The 18,447-nt window shown below is 39.3% G+C and overlaps 1 protein-coding gene across 5 annotated transcripts in view; it reads right to left on the bottom strand.

Moving 5' to 3' along the window:
- CCNB3 (cyclin B3) overlaps positions 1-7,368 on the bottom strand; it is a 48,953-nt gene extending 41,585 nt beyond the window's left edge. For 2 of the 5 annotated variants that reach the window (XM_045994530.1, XM_045994534.1), the window contains exons 1-2: positions 3,529-4,166; positions 1,067-1,153 (exon numbers count right to left, since the gene is read on the bottom strand). In XM_045994530.1, coding sequence (XP_045850486.1) covers positions 1,067-1,153; positions 3,529-3,624 — 183 coding nt within the window. In that variant the 5' untranslated portion in view covers positions 3,625-4,166. The other 3 variants (XM_045994532.1, XM_045994531.1, XM_045994533.1) reach the window with 3 other exon arrangements.
- Between the last annotated feature and the right edge of the window lie 11,079 nt (positions 7,369-18,447).

Here is an 18,447-nt window from a genome sequence, read left to right as displayed (position 1 = left end):
ATCTGTATGGGGAAGAGACTATGTTAGTACAAAGGTGGTCCCATAGCAACATCTAAAGAGCAGAGATCCAAAGAAGAGAACTTTGCCAATACTTATCCAATCCTACTCAAGGGGGTAAACTCTTTTCTAGTAGATACAGGTATTCTGGTAGCTACAGAAGGACACCCTATTATGGAGGGCAGGAATAGCTCACCAGGGTTCTCTGCATCCTAGAAAAAAAGAGACTTCAAAAACAACATTGGGCAAGTCCTGATCTGTAGACATAATTATGGTATCTACATTACAGAAATAAATGAGGATTAAGGGAGTTGATACAGGAAAAAGTGCTTAGAATAGTGCCAGGCACCTGGTAAACCCTCAGTAGTTATCAGTTATTATTTTCTAAAACCAAAGATTACCTTTGGCCCAATTCTACATTCAATTAGTAACAGTTTAACTATCAGTGCTGGGTTTTGTTGGTATCTTAATAATACCAGAAGGGAGAAAACTCAACAATCCTCTTCAAAATTGAGTTTCTCAAATCTCCACGTTGAAGACCAGATCATGGAACAGTAGTCCTCAATGGTTCTGTACATCAGGGGGCATTTCTGATTGTCACTGTGAATGGGATGCTGCTGGAATTTAATGCCAGGAGCCGGAGATACTGTGGCTGAGGATAGTCCTACATAATAGAAAAACTACTGCACCAAATGCCCATAGTGCTTGAATTGATAAACACTGCCTTGAACTACAATATATCCATCAAGATACTTATCTCCAAGGCCTAGACAGCTAGTTGAGCCATGACAGGACTTAATCTAAGTGAAAGATCCCTTATTATATACAATTTTGTATCTGATAATCATGCTGTCTGCTGCTTCCAGAAAGTTCAACGAATTAATCCAGATGGTATGTGCCAGCAGAAGAGCTCCTGCAGCTTCTGAAATTGGATCATTAAACCCAAGTAAAATTGGCTCTCAACATTCTAGAGAGGGTCAGTGTCTGGTAACCCAGAATGATCCCTTAAGGAAGAGGTTATCTCAGCCATATGCAAAACCATAGCCGGGGACTGGACCAGTGTACTCACATTGGTGAGATCTTCAAAAGCTGATCTCTTTTTGCATCGTCTCTTAGGTGAAGATGAAGAAATCTTTGCTTGGTAATTCTCCCCTCTCTAAAAAAGTAAAAGGTAAATGAGTATATCTAATAATGAACACTTTTTAGGGGCTTTGGGTCATCTTTGGAGCTCAGGGGAAACTGCAGAACCTCCAAGCAACTAGAGATGTATATAATAAACCCCCAAAAACTACAACAAAAGGAAATTTTGGCACTCACTGCTGCTTAGAGAGTCTCTGAAGGAGGTAATCATTGATCATGGGGACAAAACTAGCATGATGATATTCAGTGTAACCCCTAGAATAAGCAAAATGGCTTGGTAAAGTTTTTCCTCTTAGTTCTCCCTTCTTTATGGTTATCTGACCCAAAATTAACAACCACCACCACCACCCTGCCATTCCCAGTCATTCCTTTAATATGGATGCTCTCAAGTAAACCAGTTCAGTAATTTAACAAATACTTAAGTGTCTCTTATGTTAAATATTTAAGATATTCCCAATAAGGACAATAACACACATACCTAGATACTGGTCCAGGATCACCTCTTTACTAGCTGTTGACCTTGGACAAATCGCTTACTCTTTTAGGCCCAATTTGCTTATCAGTAAAATTGAAATGGTAACCTTATTTGAGGATCAAATGAGAGAATATGTGTTTTTTTATAGTCTGTATAGAGGTACTTGGGTGGCCCAAATTTTGTGTTTTGAGAAAGGAGTTTGGTAATCCATATTAACCTCTAATTGTCAGTTTCTATGAAGGAGAGGTAGTGGACGGAAGGAGAGGTGAATATTTTGGAGCAAAGGGGGCTTTCTTTCCTGGTATTGTTTATCTGGGCATGCCTTACCCAACTGCCAAATGAATAAGATTATTTCTACGGGGCTACAGTTTAGGGTAAATCACACTGTAGGGCTCTTCTACTCTACAACAGCTTTTCTTTGGTGAAAGCCTCCAAAGTATCAGATTTCATCTCTGAAATGAGAAGCCTGCCCTACTTAGATCAGAGAGTTGCTATGATGTGAAGCAGAGCATTAGGGTCACACCATCTTTTGCTCTGTTTTTCATCTACATCACGAACAGTTAATACATGACACAGTAAGTGACCAGAAAGTTGAGAGAATTGGATTCATAGTACAATAGACCAATCTAGCATAGCAGAGCAATCCTGAAAGACCTGAGAATTACTTCTATTTTCTAATTGATCAAGCTAAGAAATCAGTAAATTATTCGTCTTTTATCTAGTCCATGATAAATAATCCTAGTGGAAATAATTAGCAAAAATAAAATACTTGGTGGTTACACAAACCTCACAAAGTAGCTAAGCAATACACTGTCAGTCTGCTATCCAATTCCCACTTAATATTACTAGTAGAAATAATCAGCCCCAAATAAAATTCACAGGTAAACGTGAACGCAATAAAACTTAGATGTATAAAATGTGCCCCCAGAAAGCTGGATTTGGAAAAATAACTGCCACGAGACAAAACTTATTATGGCAGAACTCTAATCAGCAAATTTGAGATGGCCAAAAATCTGATCAAATCTTTCTTGCCAAATTTATATATAAAAAATTTAGCCCCTCCATGAAAATCATTTTAGTAAGTAAAAAATGAAAATGAGGGGCGCCTGGGTAGCTCAGTGGTTTAAGCCTCTGCCTTCGGCTCAGGTCATGATCTCAGGGTCCTGGGATCGAGCCCCACATCGGGCTCTCTGCTCAATGGCGAGCCTGTTTCTCCCTCTCTCTCTACCTGCCTCTCTGCCTACTTGTGACCTCTCTCTCTGTCAAATAAATAAATAAAATATTTAAAAAAAAAATGAAAATGATTAGAAAATGTTTATCTACGCTGAGAGAAAACCAATCAAGAAAATTAAATTAGCTTAATGATGTTTGCTCCAGGAAATACTCCCTTAATGACAATTCATCCGTCTTAGTAAAACTCTGATTAAAATATGTACGGTGACAAACAAAGAACATCCCAAGGTCAGAATAACAGTGTCAAACTATCTACGAGGTCAAAAAAGCAACATCAATATGGACCCTTCTTCAAATTTAATAGCTATAGAAAACATAATAATACATTTGTTGACCTAATCTTCATAATCTCCCCAGGATGCACCAAGCAGCCTCCCAGCAAGGTACGCTGAGCATCTCCCAGAAATTAAGAGTATAGACGTGATCATTAATGAGAGCTAAGTATTGTTTGCTTTTGAAGGACACCCTTCATTTCAGCTATGCATTTATGGAAAAGGAGAGTTCACACGTAGAATCCAAGTTCTAATTTGCTAGTCTTCTTAAACTACAAGAGCTACCACTCCTTCCCAATTTCTCAGATTAAACAACACATATTCAGAAAGATTTAGGGGTGAGGATAGAGACTCAACCAAAACAGGAAGAAGCTACTCCAGGCACTGTTGGGAGAGACAGCGTGTTCTAACCTTTTCAGACTGGCCATGATCACTGGGCACAATTCTGCTGGACTGCGATTTCTTAGTCTCAGGTTTGGAGCTTTGGGAAGGTAGTGGCAGTGGCATCTTTCACAGGTTCAGCAGTGTCTCTACAAGACAGGGCTGCAATCAGAAAGGGTCTTTAAAACACCATTCACCAGAAACACTGCCGAACTTTCTGAAAACTCCTGAGAATACCCAGTTTCTCTATAGCATCTCTAGAAAAACATATACTTTGAGTTGGGCAGATCCGTGTTTAAATCTTAGTTCTACCACAATTAACCTTAGGCAAGTGACAAACTCCCTGGGCTTCAGTTACCTTATCTGTAAAATGGAGAAAAGTTTACCTACCTCTGCAGGGCACTGTTCAAATTAAACAAGACACTCTATCTAAAAAGCCCAGCACAGTGCCTGTCATCCTCTGTGGGCACTGGAACTGTGGTCTGCCTCCTAGTTTAGGCCTGGGAACACTGGGAACATGTCACATGAGTGTTATGCATTAAAAATGATCAAGAACATGCAGATCATATAATATAGAAAGAAGGCAGCTGGAAGGGTTAATGTTCTTTAAAAGGCACAGTGTCCCGGTGCAGCAATTACAATGAAGCTACGGAGAAGATGCTAGAATACACCACGAACATACACACATGCATGATAGGTCAGAGTATTCAAAGACTGCATTCAACCAAAAGAAACCGCAATCTGGTTCCAGAGACACCTGGTAGGGAAAAAAAATTCAAAAGATGAGATAACAATAGAAGGAATTAACTTATTGAAAATCAGTTGACATAAAAATTTAACTGTCATTACAGTCCTTAAGAGAGTCCTATCTTTTTCCCTTCTCGGTGGGGGACCTCATTCTACATTCTTTAAGGTTCTTTTTTGTGAGTCCTCAATAGTTAGGATCCACCTAGGTGTCTTACGAGCAAATGCCATTATTAGGAGGAATCGGTTTTTGGATATACAAGAGACACCTTCCACTCAGATGCAACTGCCTTCCAAACTCACCCACATTCAATCTCCAAATTCAAATGCATTTGACAAAGAACAGGCTCATCTAAGCAAGACCCTAAAGCAATGCAACAAGCTTACCATTCTGTACCAGATATTTCCAGCAATGGTGATATTAATGCAATTAAATCATGCATCTTATCCTATAAGTAGTTACATGCACAACTCTAAATGTAACATTAAAATGTGGCAAATGATTTAATAAAAGTAAATAAGTATTAGAGAAACACAATGGAAAGTCAATAATCTTCTTGGGGAAACGGGTGGGAGAAGCTTCACAGCAGAGGTTATATATAATCTAGACTTAAAATGATGAAGAGCTTCCCAAGTAGAGTGGGGAGCTTTCCCGGAAAAGAAAATCTGAGCTCAAGCTGAGGCTTGAACATGCTGAGCACAGCAGGTGCAGGGACACCTCAGCTGTCTGGAGTGTGGAATATAAAGAATGTAACTGGGGAGGGGTCAGAAAGGGGCTGAATGCTAGGCTGGGGCCAGGCTGGTGAGAAAGGGAAGCAGAGAAGACTGCAGCTTGAGGGAAAGGTTTAAGAAAGAAGAAAGGCTGATTTTGGATGAAGTAGTAAACATTTTGTCAGTCAAGAAAAGTCAGTACAAGTCTGTGCCTTTACATTTATTACCTCAGTTGATCCTCACAACAAAACTGGGAGGGTACACAACACAAATACAGTTCTTTTCCATTTTAGAGGCCTCGATGTGTTAAGGGACTTACTACACAGGACAAACTATTAAGCAGCATAGATCCCCCGGCTCTTTCCAGGGCTCTTCATAAAAATGCCAGGAAGTCTCTCCAATCAAACTTAAAAGCACTCCAAAACAGTCCATGGTCCAAAGCGAAAGGCTGTATTGTAGTAGTGTAAGGAGACAGAATGAACATATTTTTTTAAGAAGTAACTGGATTTCTAAACCAGACAACTTAGTATCTTTGAGCCTTAATTTTCTCGTTTGCAATAGAGGAATACCACCATTTACTTGCTGAAGCAGAAGTAAATGTGTATGTGCAAAACTTAACCCACAGTAGGCCCTCAAAATAAGTGGTGAATCTTACTTTCCCTCTCTTCGCCCAAATCCAAACCTATTTTCCATCTCATCTTTCAAAACTCAGCCAAGCAGCAATAAAGCCAAATTGGGTGCACCCACCCTTAACTGCGCTCTATGAAAACCACTTACCCTGCTGTTATTACTCACACCTCGGACCATTTTTTTATGGATGACCAAAGACTCATGCTCTGAAACTTTTATCTTTCAAGGGGAAAGAAAAAATAGAACTCAGCAGGCTAGAAAACTTTCAGCTGATGATATCACAGGGTAAGTAAGCCTCAGAGAGAATAAGCTTATTCCGATGATACTCATACACCACCCTCATTTTCCCAGACACTAATCACTTGCTTTGGGGGACACGCACGGTGACTTAAGTAACTCATTTCTCTGCCATTAGGAAGGCACTAAAAACAAGCTTTCATTAAGGGACATTCAGCAGAACATTCTTGACTTCTACCGCCTACAGAACGGGCTCTTACTTGGACGAGAAAATTATAATACTTTTCACTTTCCAGACTTTCCATTTTCCGCACGTATACAATGATAAGTGTGGGAGACTCCACTGAGCACCCCAGGACAGTGCTAAAACCCAAAGTGGGGCATGTGGGCTCATTTAGAAGCCCAGTTGCTTAGACTCCAAAACTATAGATCAAGGCAGTCTACAGGAAACAATAGCAACTTCATCTTATATCTAAAAGCAGGTTACAGTTAGCAAGACACTGGGGAGAGAATGCAGCATGGTGTCCATGAAAGCAGCACTGGGCTGGGAAAAATGCCTAGGATCTAGCTCTGACTCTGCCCCTGGCTGGAGGGATGATGCTAGGCAAGTCCCTTTTCCCTCTCTCGGCCTTTGTTTCCCTACCTTAGAAAATGAGGCAATGGGACCAAAGGATCCACCTAGCTATTCAAACCATGGTCAACAGACCAGCAACATTAGCATCACCTGGGAGCTTGTTAGCAATTTAAAATCCCAGGCCCCAAGCTAGACCTACCAAATCTGAAAGTGCAAGTTAACAATATCCCCTAGGTGATTTGTATGTACTTCAAAGTTTAAGAAGCACTGTTCTAGGGTCCTTTGACCTCTGACATTCTAGGATCCTAAGTGGACCAAAGCACAAAGCAGTGGGAAAGCCCAGAGCTGCAACGGTTGAAGTAGGGGATAGAAGAGAGCCAGCAGAGATAAAAGCAATAACAAGAGAGAGCGAGAGAGAGCACGTTTCCATCCTCCTTCATACCCTCTGACCTGTAATTCAAAGACGTCCGGCAAGTAGCACTGACTTAAATACCTCCCGTGGATGAAACTGATCCTCCACACTTGCACTTGTGAAAAGACTTTTTTGTAAATGTACTCTGATTCAGGCACGTTGTATGGTTCGCTCTATCTGAAAGCTGGGACACAATCTCATTTCTTTTGCCATCTCACCCTCGAAAACACACTCCCTGCCCAACTTCGCACAAACTGCTGACTGACAGCAGAACAAAACAAAGGTTTCATGGCAGAGATGCCTTGCCGGCCGGCGAGAAAACACAACGTGTTAACAAGGCGCTGGAGTGGTGCTCAGGCATCAACCCGCTTGTGACAGGGCCGGACATTCGAGCGGGCAGTATAAGCTCAAACGCGCCTACCTCACACCGAGACTGAGGGCAGAACAGGAAAGATCACGGACGCACTCCTACACCAGGAGAGGCCCGGGAAATGAACGGAGCTCCGTGTTGTAGCGACCTGTGTCCTTCTCAACCTGGCCTGTGCTCGCTCCAATCTGCCCAGTAGCGAATTTTGAAAATTACAGCCCCAGCAGGAAGCGCGGTGATGATTGGTCAGCAGGGGGCCAATCAGCGGGCACAGCTGGGGCGTCTGTTCCCCTAGCAAGGAGGGGTGGGGCGGGGTATTTTTAAATTGAGTTCTGCAGCTAATAGACTTCGCATTGGGGCGTGGTTTCGAGTACAATTGGTTGAACCCGGCAGGGCTGACCAGCGGAGTACTGGGTCGATTTAAAGAGGCGTTTTTATTTAAATAATCCTGTTGGAGGATGGGTGTGAGAGTGGCTGCAAAATGCAGATTCAGACCAATTAAAACATTAATATTAATAACCCTCTGTAGAGTTAAATGTTAACTCCTGCTGGCTTCACAGATCGCCTTGTGAGGGAAGCAGGACAGAAATTATTGCCCCTATTTTATGGATAAGCACCCAAAGTGAAGTAGAGCTAATAGTAGCTAGCATTAATTTACCACTACCTCTGTGCTAAACGCTATAAATTTTTATTGTTTTAAATCCTATCCAAAAAGATAGGTACTTTTATTAGTGCCCTTTTACAGATAACAAAATTGTAGCTTGCTCACCGCCCAATATTACAAACCTGCGTTGTGGCAAAGCCAGATATTCTCAGATATTCCAGATATTCTCAGATATTCTCATTCATTTCTCTCATTCATTCACTCACTCATTCATTCATTCATCCATTCATTCATCCAACAGTTATTGAGCACCTGCTTTGTTCTAGGAAACAGAAAAACTATATATGACTAATTGACAAAAGACTTAAAGAATTACTAGCCCTGCTCTATCCTCTGAAGACGCAAAGAGTAAATGGAGATACCAAGGATAAAATCTAGGACTTGCTGCATATACAGCAGCTAGCTGTATATGCTCCACCACTAAACTACATCCCTGCCTTTACTATCAGCCCATTTCCCTTTTAGTATCTCACAGCTTTACATTAAAGGTAGAATATTCACATGATCCCAAGCCCTCTTCTCTTTTTAATTTCCCTAGGTTATCTCACCCAGATCCACGACTTTAAATATCATCTAAAACCTGAACTCCAGATTCATAAATCCAACTATGATACATCTCCACTTGGATGTCTGATAGACACCTCAAACTCAACTATGTTCACAATGTTTACCAAACCTGATCCTTCTTCCAATATCTCCCATTTCAAAAATTGGTACTACATCAAACTTGTTAACCAAGCCAGAAACCTGGGAATCATCCTCAATTCAAACTCTCTTCCATCACCTTACCTTCCCATATCCAATCCTTCAGCAAGTCCTATTGATCTACCCTAAAACTATACCTTACATCCATCCGCTTCTCTCCACCTCCCCTGCCAACACAGTCTCTCATCTGGACCACTGTTAAGATCCTCCAAGCTGCTCTCCCCCTTTCCAAGCTTGATCTTCTCTAATGTAAATACAATACAAGATCGATCTTTAAAAAAGAAAAGAAAAGAAAAATTATATCATCTTTCTCTCATGCTTTAGTGGTTTCCCACAGAATTTAATATCCAAACTCCTTACTCTTATCTATAAGGTCTTGCCTATATCATCAACCTCATCTCATACACTCTTTCTCACTATAAAAAAAAAAAACTTTCTTTTCCAGCCATAATGGTCTTCTTTCAAAGCTTTGAATATAATAAAATCCTTCTCCTCAGGGTCTTTGTGCATAATGTTCCCACTGCCTGGAACATTCTTCCCTCCATTCTTTAAATTACTTTTTTCTGATGCTTCAAGTTTCAGCTTAATTGCCTCCTCTTCAGAGAGGCCTTCCCTGACCATGTAATCTAAAGTAGGACTCTCCTCCCACTCCTTTATACTGTATTTCAGCCCCTACATTTATTTTAGAGTAATTACTGTTATTTGTCATTTTTAACCTATCTCTTCATCCAAGAATGCAAGGTCCTTACCTAGACAGTATTATGTTAAGTGAAGTAAGTCCTACAGAGAAAGACAAATACCTTATGATTTCACAGATATGTGGAATCTAAAAAAACATAACAAATGAACAAACCAAAAAACAGACTCATAAATAAAGAAGATGTGGTTCATATATACAATGGAATATTACTCAGCCACCAGAAAGGATGAATACCTACCATTTATATCAACATAGATGGAACTGGAGGAGATTATGCTAAGTGAAATAAGTCAAGCATAGACAGACAATTATCATGTGGTTTCACTCATATGTGGAATATAAGGAATAGCGCAGAGGACCACAGGGGAAGGGAGGGAAAACTGAATGGGAAGAAGTCAGAGAGGGAGTCAAACCATGAGAGACTCTGGACTCTGGGAAACAAACTGAGGGTTACAGAAGGGAGAAGGTTAGGAGGAGGGGTAACAGGGTAAGGGGTATTAAGGAAGTGTTGTGACAAGCACTGGGTGTTATGTAAAACTAATGAATCATCAAACAATACCTCAAAAACTAATGGTGTACTATATGTTGGCTAATTGAACATAATAATAAAAAATAATAAATAAATAATAAATAGAGTGAACTGGTAGTCGTGTGTGGGAGATAGATAAAGGGGATTAAGGGGTAAAAATTTCCAGTCATGAAAACGAAAAGTGAAGTGTAGGGAATATAGTCAATAATATTGTAATAACTTTGTATGGTGACACATAGTAATTACACTTATTATGGTGAGCATTTTATGATGTATGTAATTTTCAAATCACTATGTCATATACCTAAAAATAATATATGTCAACTATATTTTAATTATAATTTTTAAAATTCTAAAAATAAAAAATTAAAGTGTAAATTGTAACTGAAAAAATAAAACAAAAAGAATACAAGACCCATAACTATATGGACCATATCCATTGTGCTTTATCTCCAGTCACTAGCATTAATAGTTCATATTTACCAATTTATCATATTTATCAATATGTTTGATGCTGTTCTGGGACTCACAGTAATACAATGAGGTGTTAATATCCCCATTTTACAGGAAAGAAACTTGGAGTACAGAGAAGTTTAGTAACTTGCCTCACATACCTAGTAAGTAATTAGACTGGGATTTAAACCCAAGCAATCTAATTTCAGAGACAAACACATAATTATTACCCTATACCTGCCTCTTAGATAAATGATTAAAAATATTTGTTAACTAAGCAAATTAGTATCTTCTTTTAAAGGTAATCACTATGGACAAGTACCCCAGTGGGATGCACTAAGGAAGAAATACAGTATTAACCCAAGTCACTTTAAGTCTTCTTTATTTTCTTTAATTTTTATTATTTAAGTATAGTTGACATACAATGTGATCCTAGTTTCAGGTGTACAATATAGTGATTTGACAACTCTACACATTACACAATGATCACCATGATACTTGTAGTTAACATTTGTCAACACACAACATGATTACATTATTGACCATATTCCCTATGCTGTACTTTTAATCTCCCTTTTTTATTTGAAAACTGCAAGTTTGTACCTTCACTTACTTACCCATCCCCACCTTCCAACAACCACCAATTTGTTCTTTCTTTATGAATCTCTTTCTATTTTTTTGTTTGTTCATTTGTTTTGTTTTCGAGGTTTCACATGTAAGTGAAATCATATAGTATTTGTCTTTCTTTGTCTGACTTATTTCACTTAACATTACACCCTCTACATCCATTCATGTTGTCATAAATGGCAAGATCTCATTTTTTACAGCTGAGTAATATTCCCTTTTATACACACACATACAAACACGCACACACACACACAAAATATCTCCTTTATTCATCTATCAATGGACACTTAGGTTGTTTCCATTTCTTGGCTGTTGTAAATGATGCTGCAATAAACATGGGGTGCATATATATCTATTCAAATTAGTGTTTTCATTTACTTTGGGTAAATACTCAGTAGTAGAATTACTGGATAATATATTTCTATTTTTAATTTTTTGAAAAACCTCCATACTATTTTCCACAGTGGGTACACCAATTTCTATTCTCACAAATGGCATGTGAGGGTTCCCTTTTCTCCACATTCTTGCCTATACGTGTTCTTGTTTTACTACTTATTTATTTTTTTGATACTAGTCATTCTGACTAGTTGCAAAGTGAGATCTGTGGTTTTGATTTTCTTTCCCCTGATGATCAGGGATGTTCAGCATCTTCTCATGCATCTATTAGCCATCTGTATGTCTTCATTGGAAAAATGTCTACTCAGGTCCTCTGCCCATTTTTTCATTGGATTATTTGGTGTTTTGGTGTGGGGTTGTATAAGTTCTTTATATATTTTGGTTATTAACTGTTTACCAAACATAGCATTTGCAAATATCATCTCCCATTCAGTAGGTTGCCTTTTCATTTTGTTGATGGTTTTTTTCACTGTGTATAAACTTCTCTATTTTGGTTTGGTCCCAATAGTTCATTTTTGCTTTTGTTTCCCTTGCCTGAGAAACATAAATATGTTTCTAAGACTGATGCCCAAAATACAACTGCCTATGTTTTCTTTCAGGAATTCTATGGCTTCAGATCTCACATTTGGGTCTTTAATCTACTTTGAGTTTATTTTTTTATATGGTGTAAGAAAATGGTCCCATTTCACTCTTTTGAATATAGCAGTCCTATTTTTCCAATGCCATTTATTGAAAAGACTGTCCTTTCTCTATTGTATATTCTTCCCTACTTAGTCATAGATTAATTGACCTTATACGTATGGATTTATTTCTGGTCTCTCTATCCTATCCACTGATCTATGTGTCTATTTTTGTACCAGTGCTATACTGTTTTGATTACTTTAGCTTTGTAATATAGTTTGAAATCAGGGATCATGATACCTCCAGCTTTGTTCTTCTTCCTCAAGATTGCTTTAGTTATTTGAGGTCTTTTGTGGTTCCAGACAAATTTTAGGATTATTCTAATTCTGCAACAAATGCTATTGGTGGGGCACCTGGGTGGCTCAGTTGGTTGGACATCTGCCTTCAGCTCAGGTCAGATTCCAGGACCCTGGGATCTAGCCCCAAGTCAGGCTCCCTGGAGCCTGCTTCTCCCTCTCCCTCTGCTGCTCCCCCTACTTGTGCTCTCTCGTGCTCTCTGTCAAATAAATAAATAAAATCTTTATTTTAAAAGGTACTGTTGGTGGGGCGCCTGGGTGGCTCAGTGGGTTAAGCCACTGCCTTCGGCTCAGGTCATGATCTCAGGGTCTTGAGATCGAGTCCCGCATCGGGCTCTCTGCTCAGCAGCGAGCCTGTTTCCCTCTCTCTCTCTCTGCCTGCCTCTCTGTCTACTTGTGATCTCTCTCTGTCAAATAAAAAAATTAATTAAAAAAATACAAAAAAAAATAAAAGGTACTGTTGGTATTTTGTTAGGGATTGCACTGAATCTGTAGACTGCTTGGGTTAGTATGGACATTTTAACAATATCTTTTTTTGAGACAGACAGAGAGAGACAGAGAGAGAGCAGGGTTAAGGGCAGAGGGAGAGAGAGAATGAATCTCAGGCAGCTTCAGTGCTCAGTGCAGAGCCCAACACAGGGCTCAATCTCACGGCCCAGAGATCAGGACCTCGGCCAAAATCAAGAATCAGATGTTTAACCAATTAAGCCACCAGGCACCCCGGACATTTTAACAATATTATTTCTTCCAACCCATGGTTATGACATATCTTTCCATTTGTTTGTGTTGTCTTCAATTTTTCATCAGTATTTCATAGTTCTCACAGTATGGGCCTTTCACCTCTTTGGTTCAATTTATTCCTAGGTATTGTATTCTTTTGGATGTAATTGTAAATGAGACGGTTTTTCTTAATTTCTCTTTCTGCTACTCCACTATTATTGTATAAAATGCCACAGATTTCTGTATATTAATTTTATATCCTACAACCTTACTGAATATATTAGTTCTAGGAGCTTTCTGGTGGAGTTTTCTATACATAAGATCATGTCATTTGCAAATAATTACAGTCTTACTTCTTTACCAATTTGGGTAAATTACCAATTTGCTGCTTCTTTACCAATTTATTTTCCCTGTCTGATTTCTATAGCTAAGACTTCTAGTACTGTGCTAAAATAAAAGACTGCAAGCCCTTCTTTAGTCAAGAAAGGAAAAGTTCTATCCATCAAAATAACAGCAATATAAAAATTACAAAAGAAATAATTTCATTTTTCCTATTTCTTCCCAGGTTTTAAAAAAAAAGTTATTGAACAAAAGACCATTTCCAAACATTTTAAGTTTGTTTTTCTCTCAACCTTCATGCTTCCAGTTGACTTAATCTCTCCTTTGCATTGCACTCAGAGGGAACACTGAGAAAAGAGGAAATGGTCCTCAGAGTCTATCACCTTCCAATATTTCCCTCCACCCAAGCAGACAACATTCTCATAAGCTCTCCTTTCTCCTCCCCCCATACATCCCTGTATTAAAACCTGAAAGAAAAGATCTGCTATTATCTACTTTACTTTAACATGAAAATATATTCCAGATGGGTCCAAGATTTAATTGTGAAAATAAAACCATGGAAATATTGGACAAAATATAAAAGAATATTTTTATAGCCTTCAGAAGGAAAAACTTTTCTAAATAGGACAAAAATTAAAGATAACAAAAGTTTCAATAAATTTTAGTAGCTAAAAACTGAAAATTTGTTTGGCAAAACAAATTTTTTAAAAAGAGAAAAGCAAGTATAGCTATATTAATATCAGATAAAGTAAACCTCAGAGCAAGATAAATTACCAGAGACAGAGAGGAATAGTACAAAGAAGACACAGCAACCCCACTGACATCCAAAGGATAATGAGGGAATACTATGAGCTATAATATACATATATATAGTATACTATACAGTATATAGTATACATATAGTATATAGTATACTATACACATAAATTTGATGATTTAATTGAAATGGACAAGTTCCTTGGAAATTACAAACTACCATAATGTACCCCATATTAAATACATCATTTGAATAGCTCCATAGTTTTAAAGAAACTCAATTTGTAATTTTAAAATTCTCAAAAAAGAAGTCTTTAGGTCAAGATTATTTCACTGGAAAATTAAACTAATATTTAAAGAATAATTAACAGCAATTCTACACCATCTCTTCCAAAAAATAAAGAGGAGGGAACACTTCCCAACTCATATGAAAACACTTCTATCATGATACCAAAACCATACAAAGACTACAAAAAAAGAAAACCACATACCAATCTTCCCTCATGAAAAGAGATGCAAAATCTTTAGCAAGATAATAGAAAATAGCATTTAGCAATTATAAAAAATATGATATACCATGACCAAGTGGGGCTTATTCCAGGGATGCAAGGCTGGTTCAAAAATCAATCCACATAATCTACCATATTAACAGGCTAAGGAATTCACAAAAATAAGAAAACTATTAGAACTCATAAGTGAGCTTAAAGCTGTGGGATACAAAACCAATATACAAAACTCAATTGTATTTCTATAGACTTTCAAGGAACTATCTAAAAGTAAGGAAAACAATTCCACTTATAATGGCATCAAAAGAAATACAATACTTAGAAATAAATTTAACAAAAGCAGTATAAGACTTGTACACTGATAACCACAAAACATTAAGAAAAAAAATTAAAGGTGTAAATAAATGTAAAGACACCCCACATTCATCAATTGAAATACTTAATATTGTTTAGATGGCATCCCCCTCAAACTGAAATACAGAATCAACAAAATCCCTATGAAAATCTGTGTAGAAAAGTTAACATAGCAGACCTGAGAATGTTATCATCTGAAAATCCTGCAGGCAGGGTTGACCCTTGGCTAGGATCTAAGAACTTGGATTTTGGGAGGGTTCCCACACCCCTAACCCATAAAAGTAGCTCACTGTACCTTAATTGTGCAAACAATAAGGCTTCCGGTGAGCATGTGATTTCCTCCTGGGACTTTGGAATCTGGGTATGTACTAGACAAAGGGTGCCTGCACAGCCAGCCTCCAGCAAAAAATCCTTGGCACCGAGTAGCTAACTAGAGTCCCTCATAAACATCATTTCACACATGTCACAACATTATACCAGGAAAAGTTATGCTAAGTGAAAGAAGTCAGTCACAAAAGACTACATACCAAATGATTCCATTTATATTAAATGTCCAAAATATGCATATATAGAGAGAAAGGAAGAAAATTAGTGATTACCTAAGTCTGGGTAAGTACAGGGTTAGGGGAGCAGGGGTGTGATGGCTAAAGTGTATGAGGTTTCTTTTTTCAGTGATGAAAATGTTCTCAATTGATTATGGTAATAGTTCCATAACTCTGTGAATATTCTAAGAATCAATGAGTTGTACACTTTAATTAGGTGAACGATGTAGTATTTGAATTACATTTCAATAAAGATGTTTTTAAAATAACTAGCTAATAAAAAGATATTGTTTCTTCAAATAATCCAATCAAGAAATGGGCAGAGGACATAAACAGACATTTCTGCAAAGAAGACATCCAAATGGCCAACAGACACATGAAAAAGTGCTCCAAATCACTCAGCATCAGGGAGATACAAATCAAAACCACAGTGAGATACCACCTCACACCAGTCAGAATGGCTAAAATTAACCTGTCAGGAAATGACAGGTGTTGGCGAGAATGTGGAGAAAGGGGAACCCTCCTACACTGCTCGTGGGAATGCAAGCTGGTACAGCCACTCTGGAAAACATACCGACGTTCCTCAAAAAGTTAAAAATAGAGCTACCCTATGACCCAGCAATCGCACTACTGGGTATTTACCCCAAAGATACAAATGGAGTGATCTGAAGGGGCATGTGCACCCCAATGTTTATAGCAGCAATGTCCACAATACCCAAACTATGGAAAGAATCTAGATGTCCATCCACAGATGAATGGATAAAGAAGATGTGGTGTATATATACAATGGAATACTATGCAGCCATCAAAAAAGAAATCTTGCCATTTGCAATGATGTGGATGGAACTAGAGGGTATTATGCTAAGCAAAATAAGTCAATCATAGGAATACAACTGTTATATGATCTTGCTGATATGTGGAATTTGACATACAAGGAATTTGACATACAAGGTCGGGGGGGGGGAAGAGATGAAAAAATGAAGTGGCACGAAACCAGAGGGAGACAAACCGTAAGAGACTCTTAATTTCAGGAAACATACTGAGGGTTGCTGAAGTGGGGGAGGGTGGGAGGGCTGGGGTGGCTGGGTGATGGACATTGGGGAGGGTACGTGCTATGGTGAGTGCTGTGAATTGTGTAAGACTGATGAATCACAGACCTGTACCCCTGAAACAATACATTATATGTTAATTTTTTTAAAGTGCAGACATATAGTAGCTGCTTCACTAGTAAAAAATAAAGTGCGCAATTCAGCAGTTCTAAAAATGTATATATTGGTTCTCTCAAAAAAAATTGTTTAAGAATAGCAAGAAAAGACTCAGTAAAACCAGTTACAAAGTTACTGCAATAGGTGTCAGGCAGTTTGGACCAAGGTTATTCAACCTTCTTGACCATGGCCATGCACGTCTATATGGTTCTGAGCATGGCAATTCTTGAACCTAGTGCTATCCCCTGGCAGGATAAATGAAAATCAGTAAAACACAGTCATTCTCCTCAAGCATTTGGACAGATAAAACTCATAATGAAACAGAATGGACACTACTTTCCTTCAACCTATAAACAACTGTTTTGAAGGAAACGTATCAATAAATATAACACGCACAAAAAGTGAGGTTTTTAGGGTGGGGAGCGCTTCTATGAAGGAGGAATCACAAATTCCCCTTTTAATTTGAGGAATGCCTTGGCAAAAGGGGCTTTGGTAAACAGGTTAGCACCTACAGTATGGAAGCACGTTTTCCAAGCAGCTGCGGCCTCCTAGTGGCCACATGGACTCATGACCGCCATTTACCCTCTTGATGGGAGATCAACAGGCACAGGTCTCAGCCTGACACCCCCATGAGGCAACGACATGACCAAGCTGAAGACTAGATCAGTGTGCATCCCATTTCCACGTCCCTAAAACCTGGGGGATACTTAACAGAGTCGCGAGGTGGGGGGATGCCTACAAATACTATGATGGAACTCGAAAGGCTTCCGGCTTCCAGAGCCCCTTCCTCTCCTCCAAAAGTTTTGGCTTAAAATGTTCATTCACTGACAAAGATAGAAGCCTAGAAGAGGATAAGAAATTCTGTCGCCAGGCACCTGGGTGGCTCAGTCTGTTAAGTGTCTGCCTTGGGCACAGGTCAAGGATCCCAGGGTCCTGGGTTTGAGCCCCACAAGAGGCTCTCTGCTCAGCGGGGAGCCTGCTTTTCCCTCTCCCTCCGCCCCTCCCCTGCTCATGCGAGCTCGCGCTCTCTCGCTCTCAGGCAAATAAATAACTAAATTTTAAAAAAAAAACAACTTGTCGCCTGTTAATACAATATTTAATACCTTTCATCAGACATTCGAGATAATTGTTGATTTGACGGGGGGGGGTGGGAATGTGATTTATAGCCTAGCTTCCTCAGCTTCATCTCCAGCTCTGACACAAAATACGTCTATGTACTTATATAGGGAAGGCAAAAGGCCTAGAAAATTAAGTTGTACCTCGAACTTAGCCAGACTGACACTAAACCCTCGGCTTTGTAAAGGGACGCCCCCCCCAAGTAGTAGGAAACAGAACAAACAAAACAAGACACAAAACAAAACACGTACGAGGGCCCCAAGAAGTGACTAACCGCCTTGGAAAAACTTTTCTCGGAGCAACTGCCTCAGGAAAAACCGCCTCCGGAAAAACCGCCTCCGCAGATGGATCTTGGAGGCCCCTATCCGACCCCACCATTCTCCCCAGCAGGGGGAGCTAATGGATCAGCGCTTTGTTCAGTCAGACTAGAAACCACCAGATGGGGCCAAAAGATCAAAGTAAGTACCCCTTAGCCATTTCTTTTTCTCCGGAAATTTGTCTTCGGACCCTAGAAGAAAGAAAAAGGCTACCACTCTGCGCGCGCACACGTACACCCACCTCCAAAATGATGGAAGTAGGTAGTGCCTCGTCTAGTCGGACCCCACCTCCCCCCTTACCCTCCCACCCTCCCACCCCCACCTCCACCCCCCCACTCCTACCCCCCCCACCCCACCCCCCGCCCCCG

This window comes from Meles meles, chromosome X (assembly GCF_922984935.1).
Source record: "Meles meles chromosome X, mMelMel3.1 paternal haplotype, whole genome shotgun sequence".
Taxonomy (NCBI): Eukaryota; Metazoa; Chordata; class Mammalia; order Carnivora; family Mustelidae; genus Meles; species Meles meles.
Note: the sequence above shows the minus strand (reverse complement) of the source record. Positions and strands in the feature narration are given on the sequence as shown.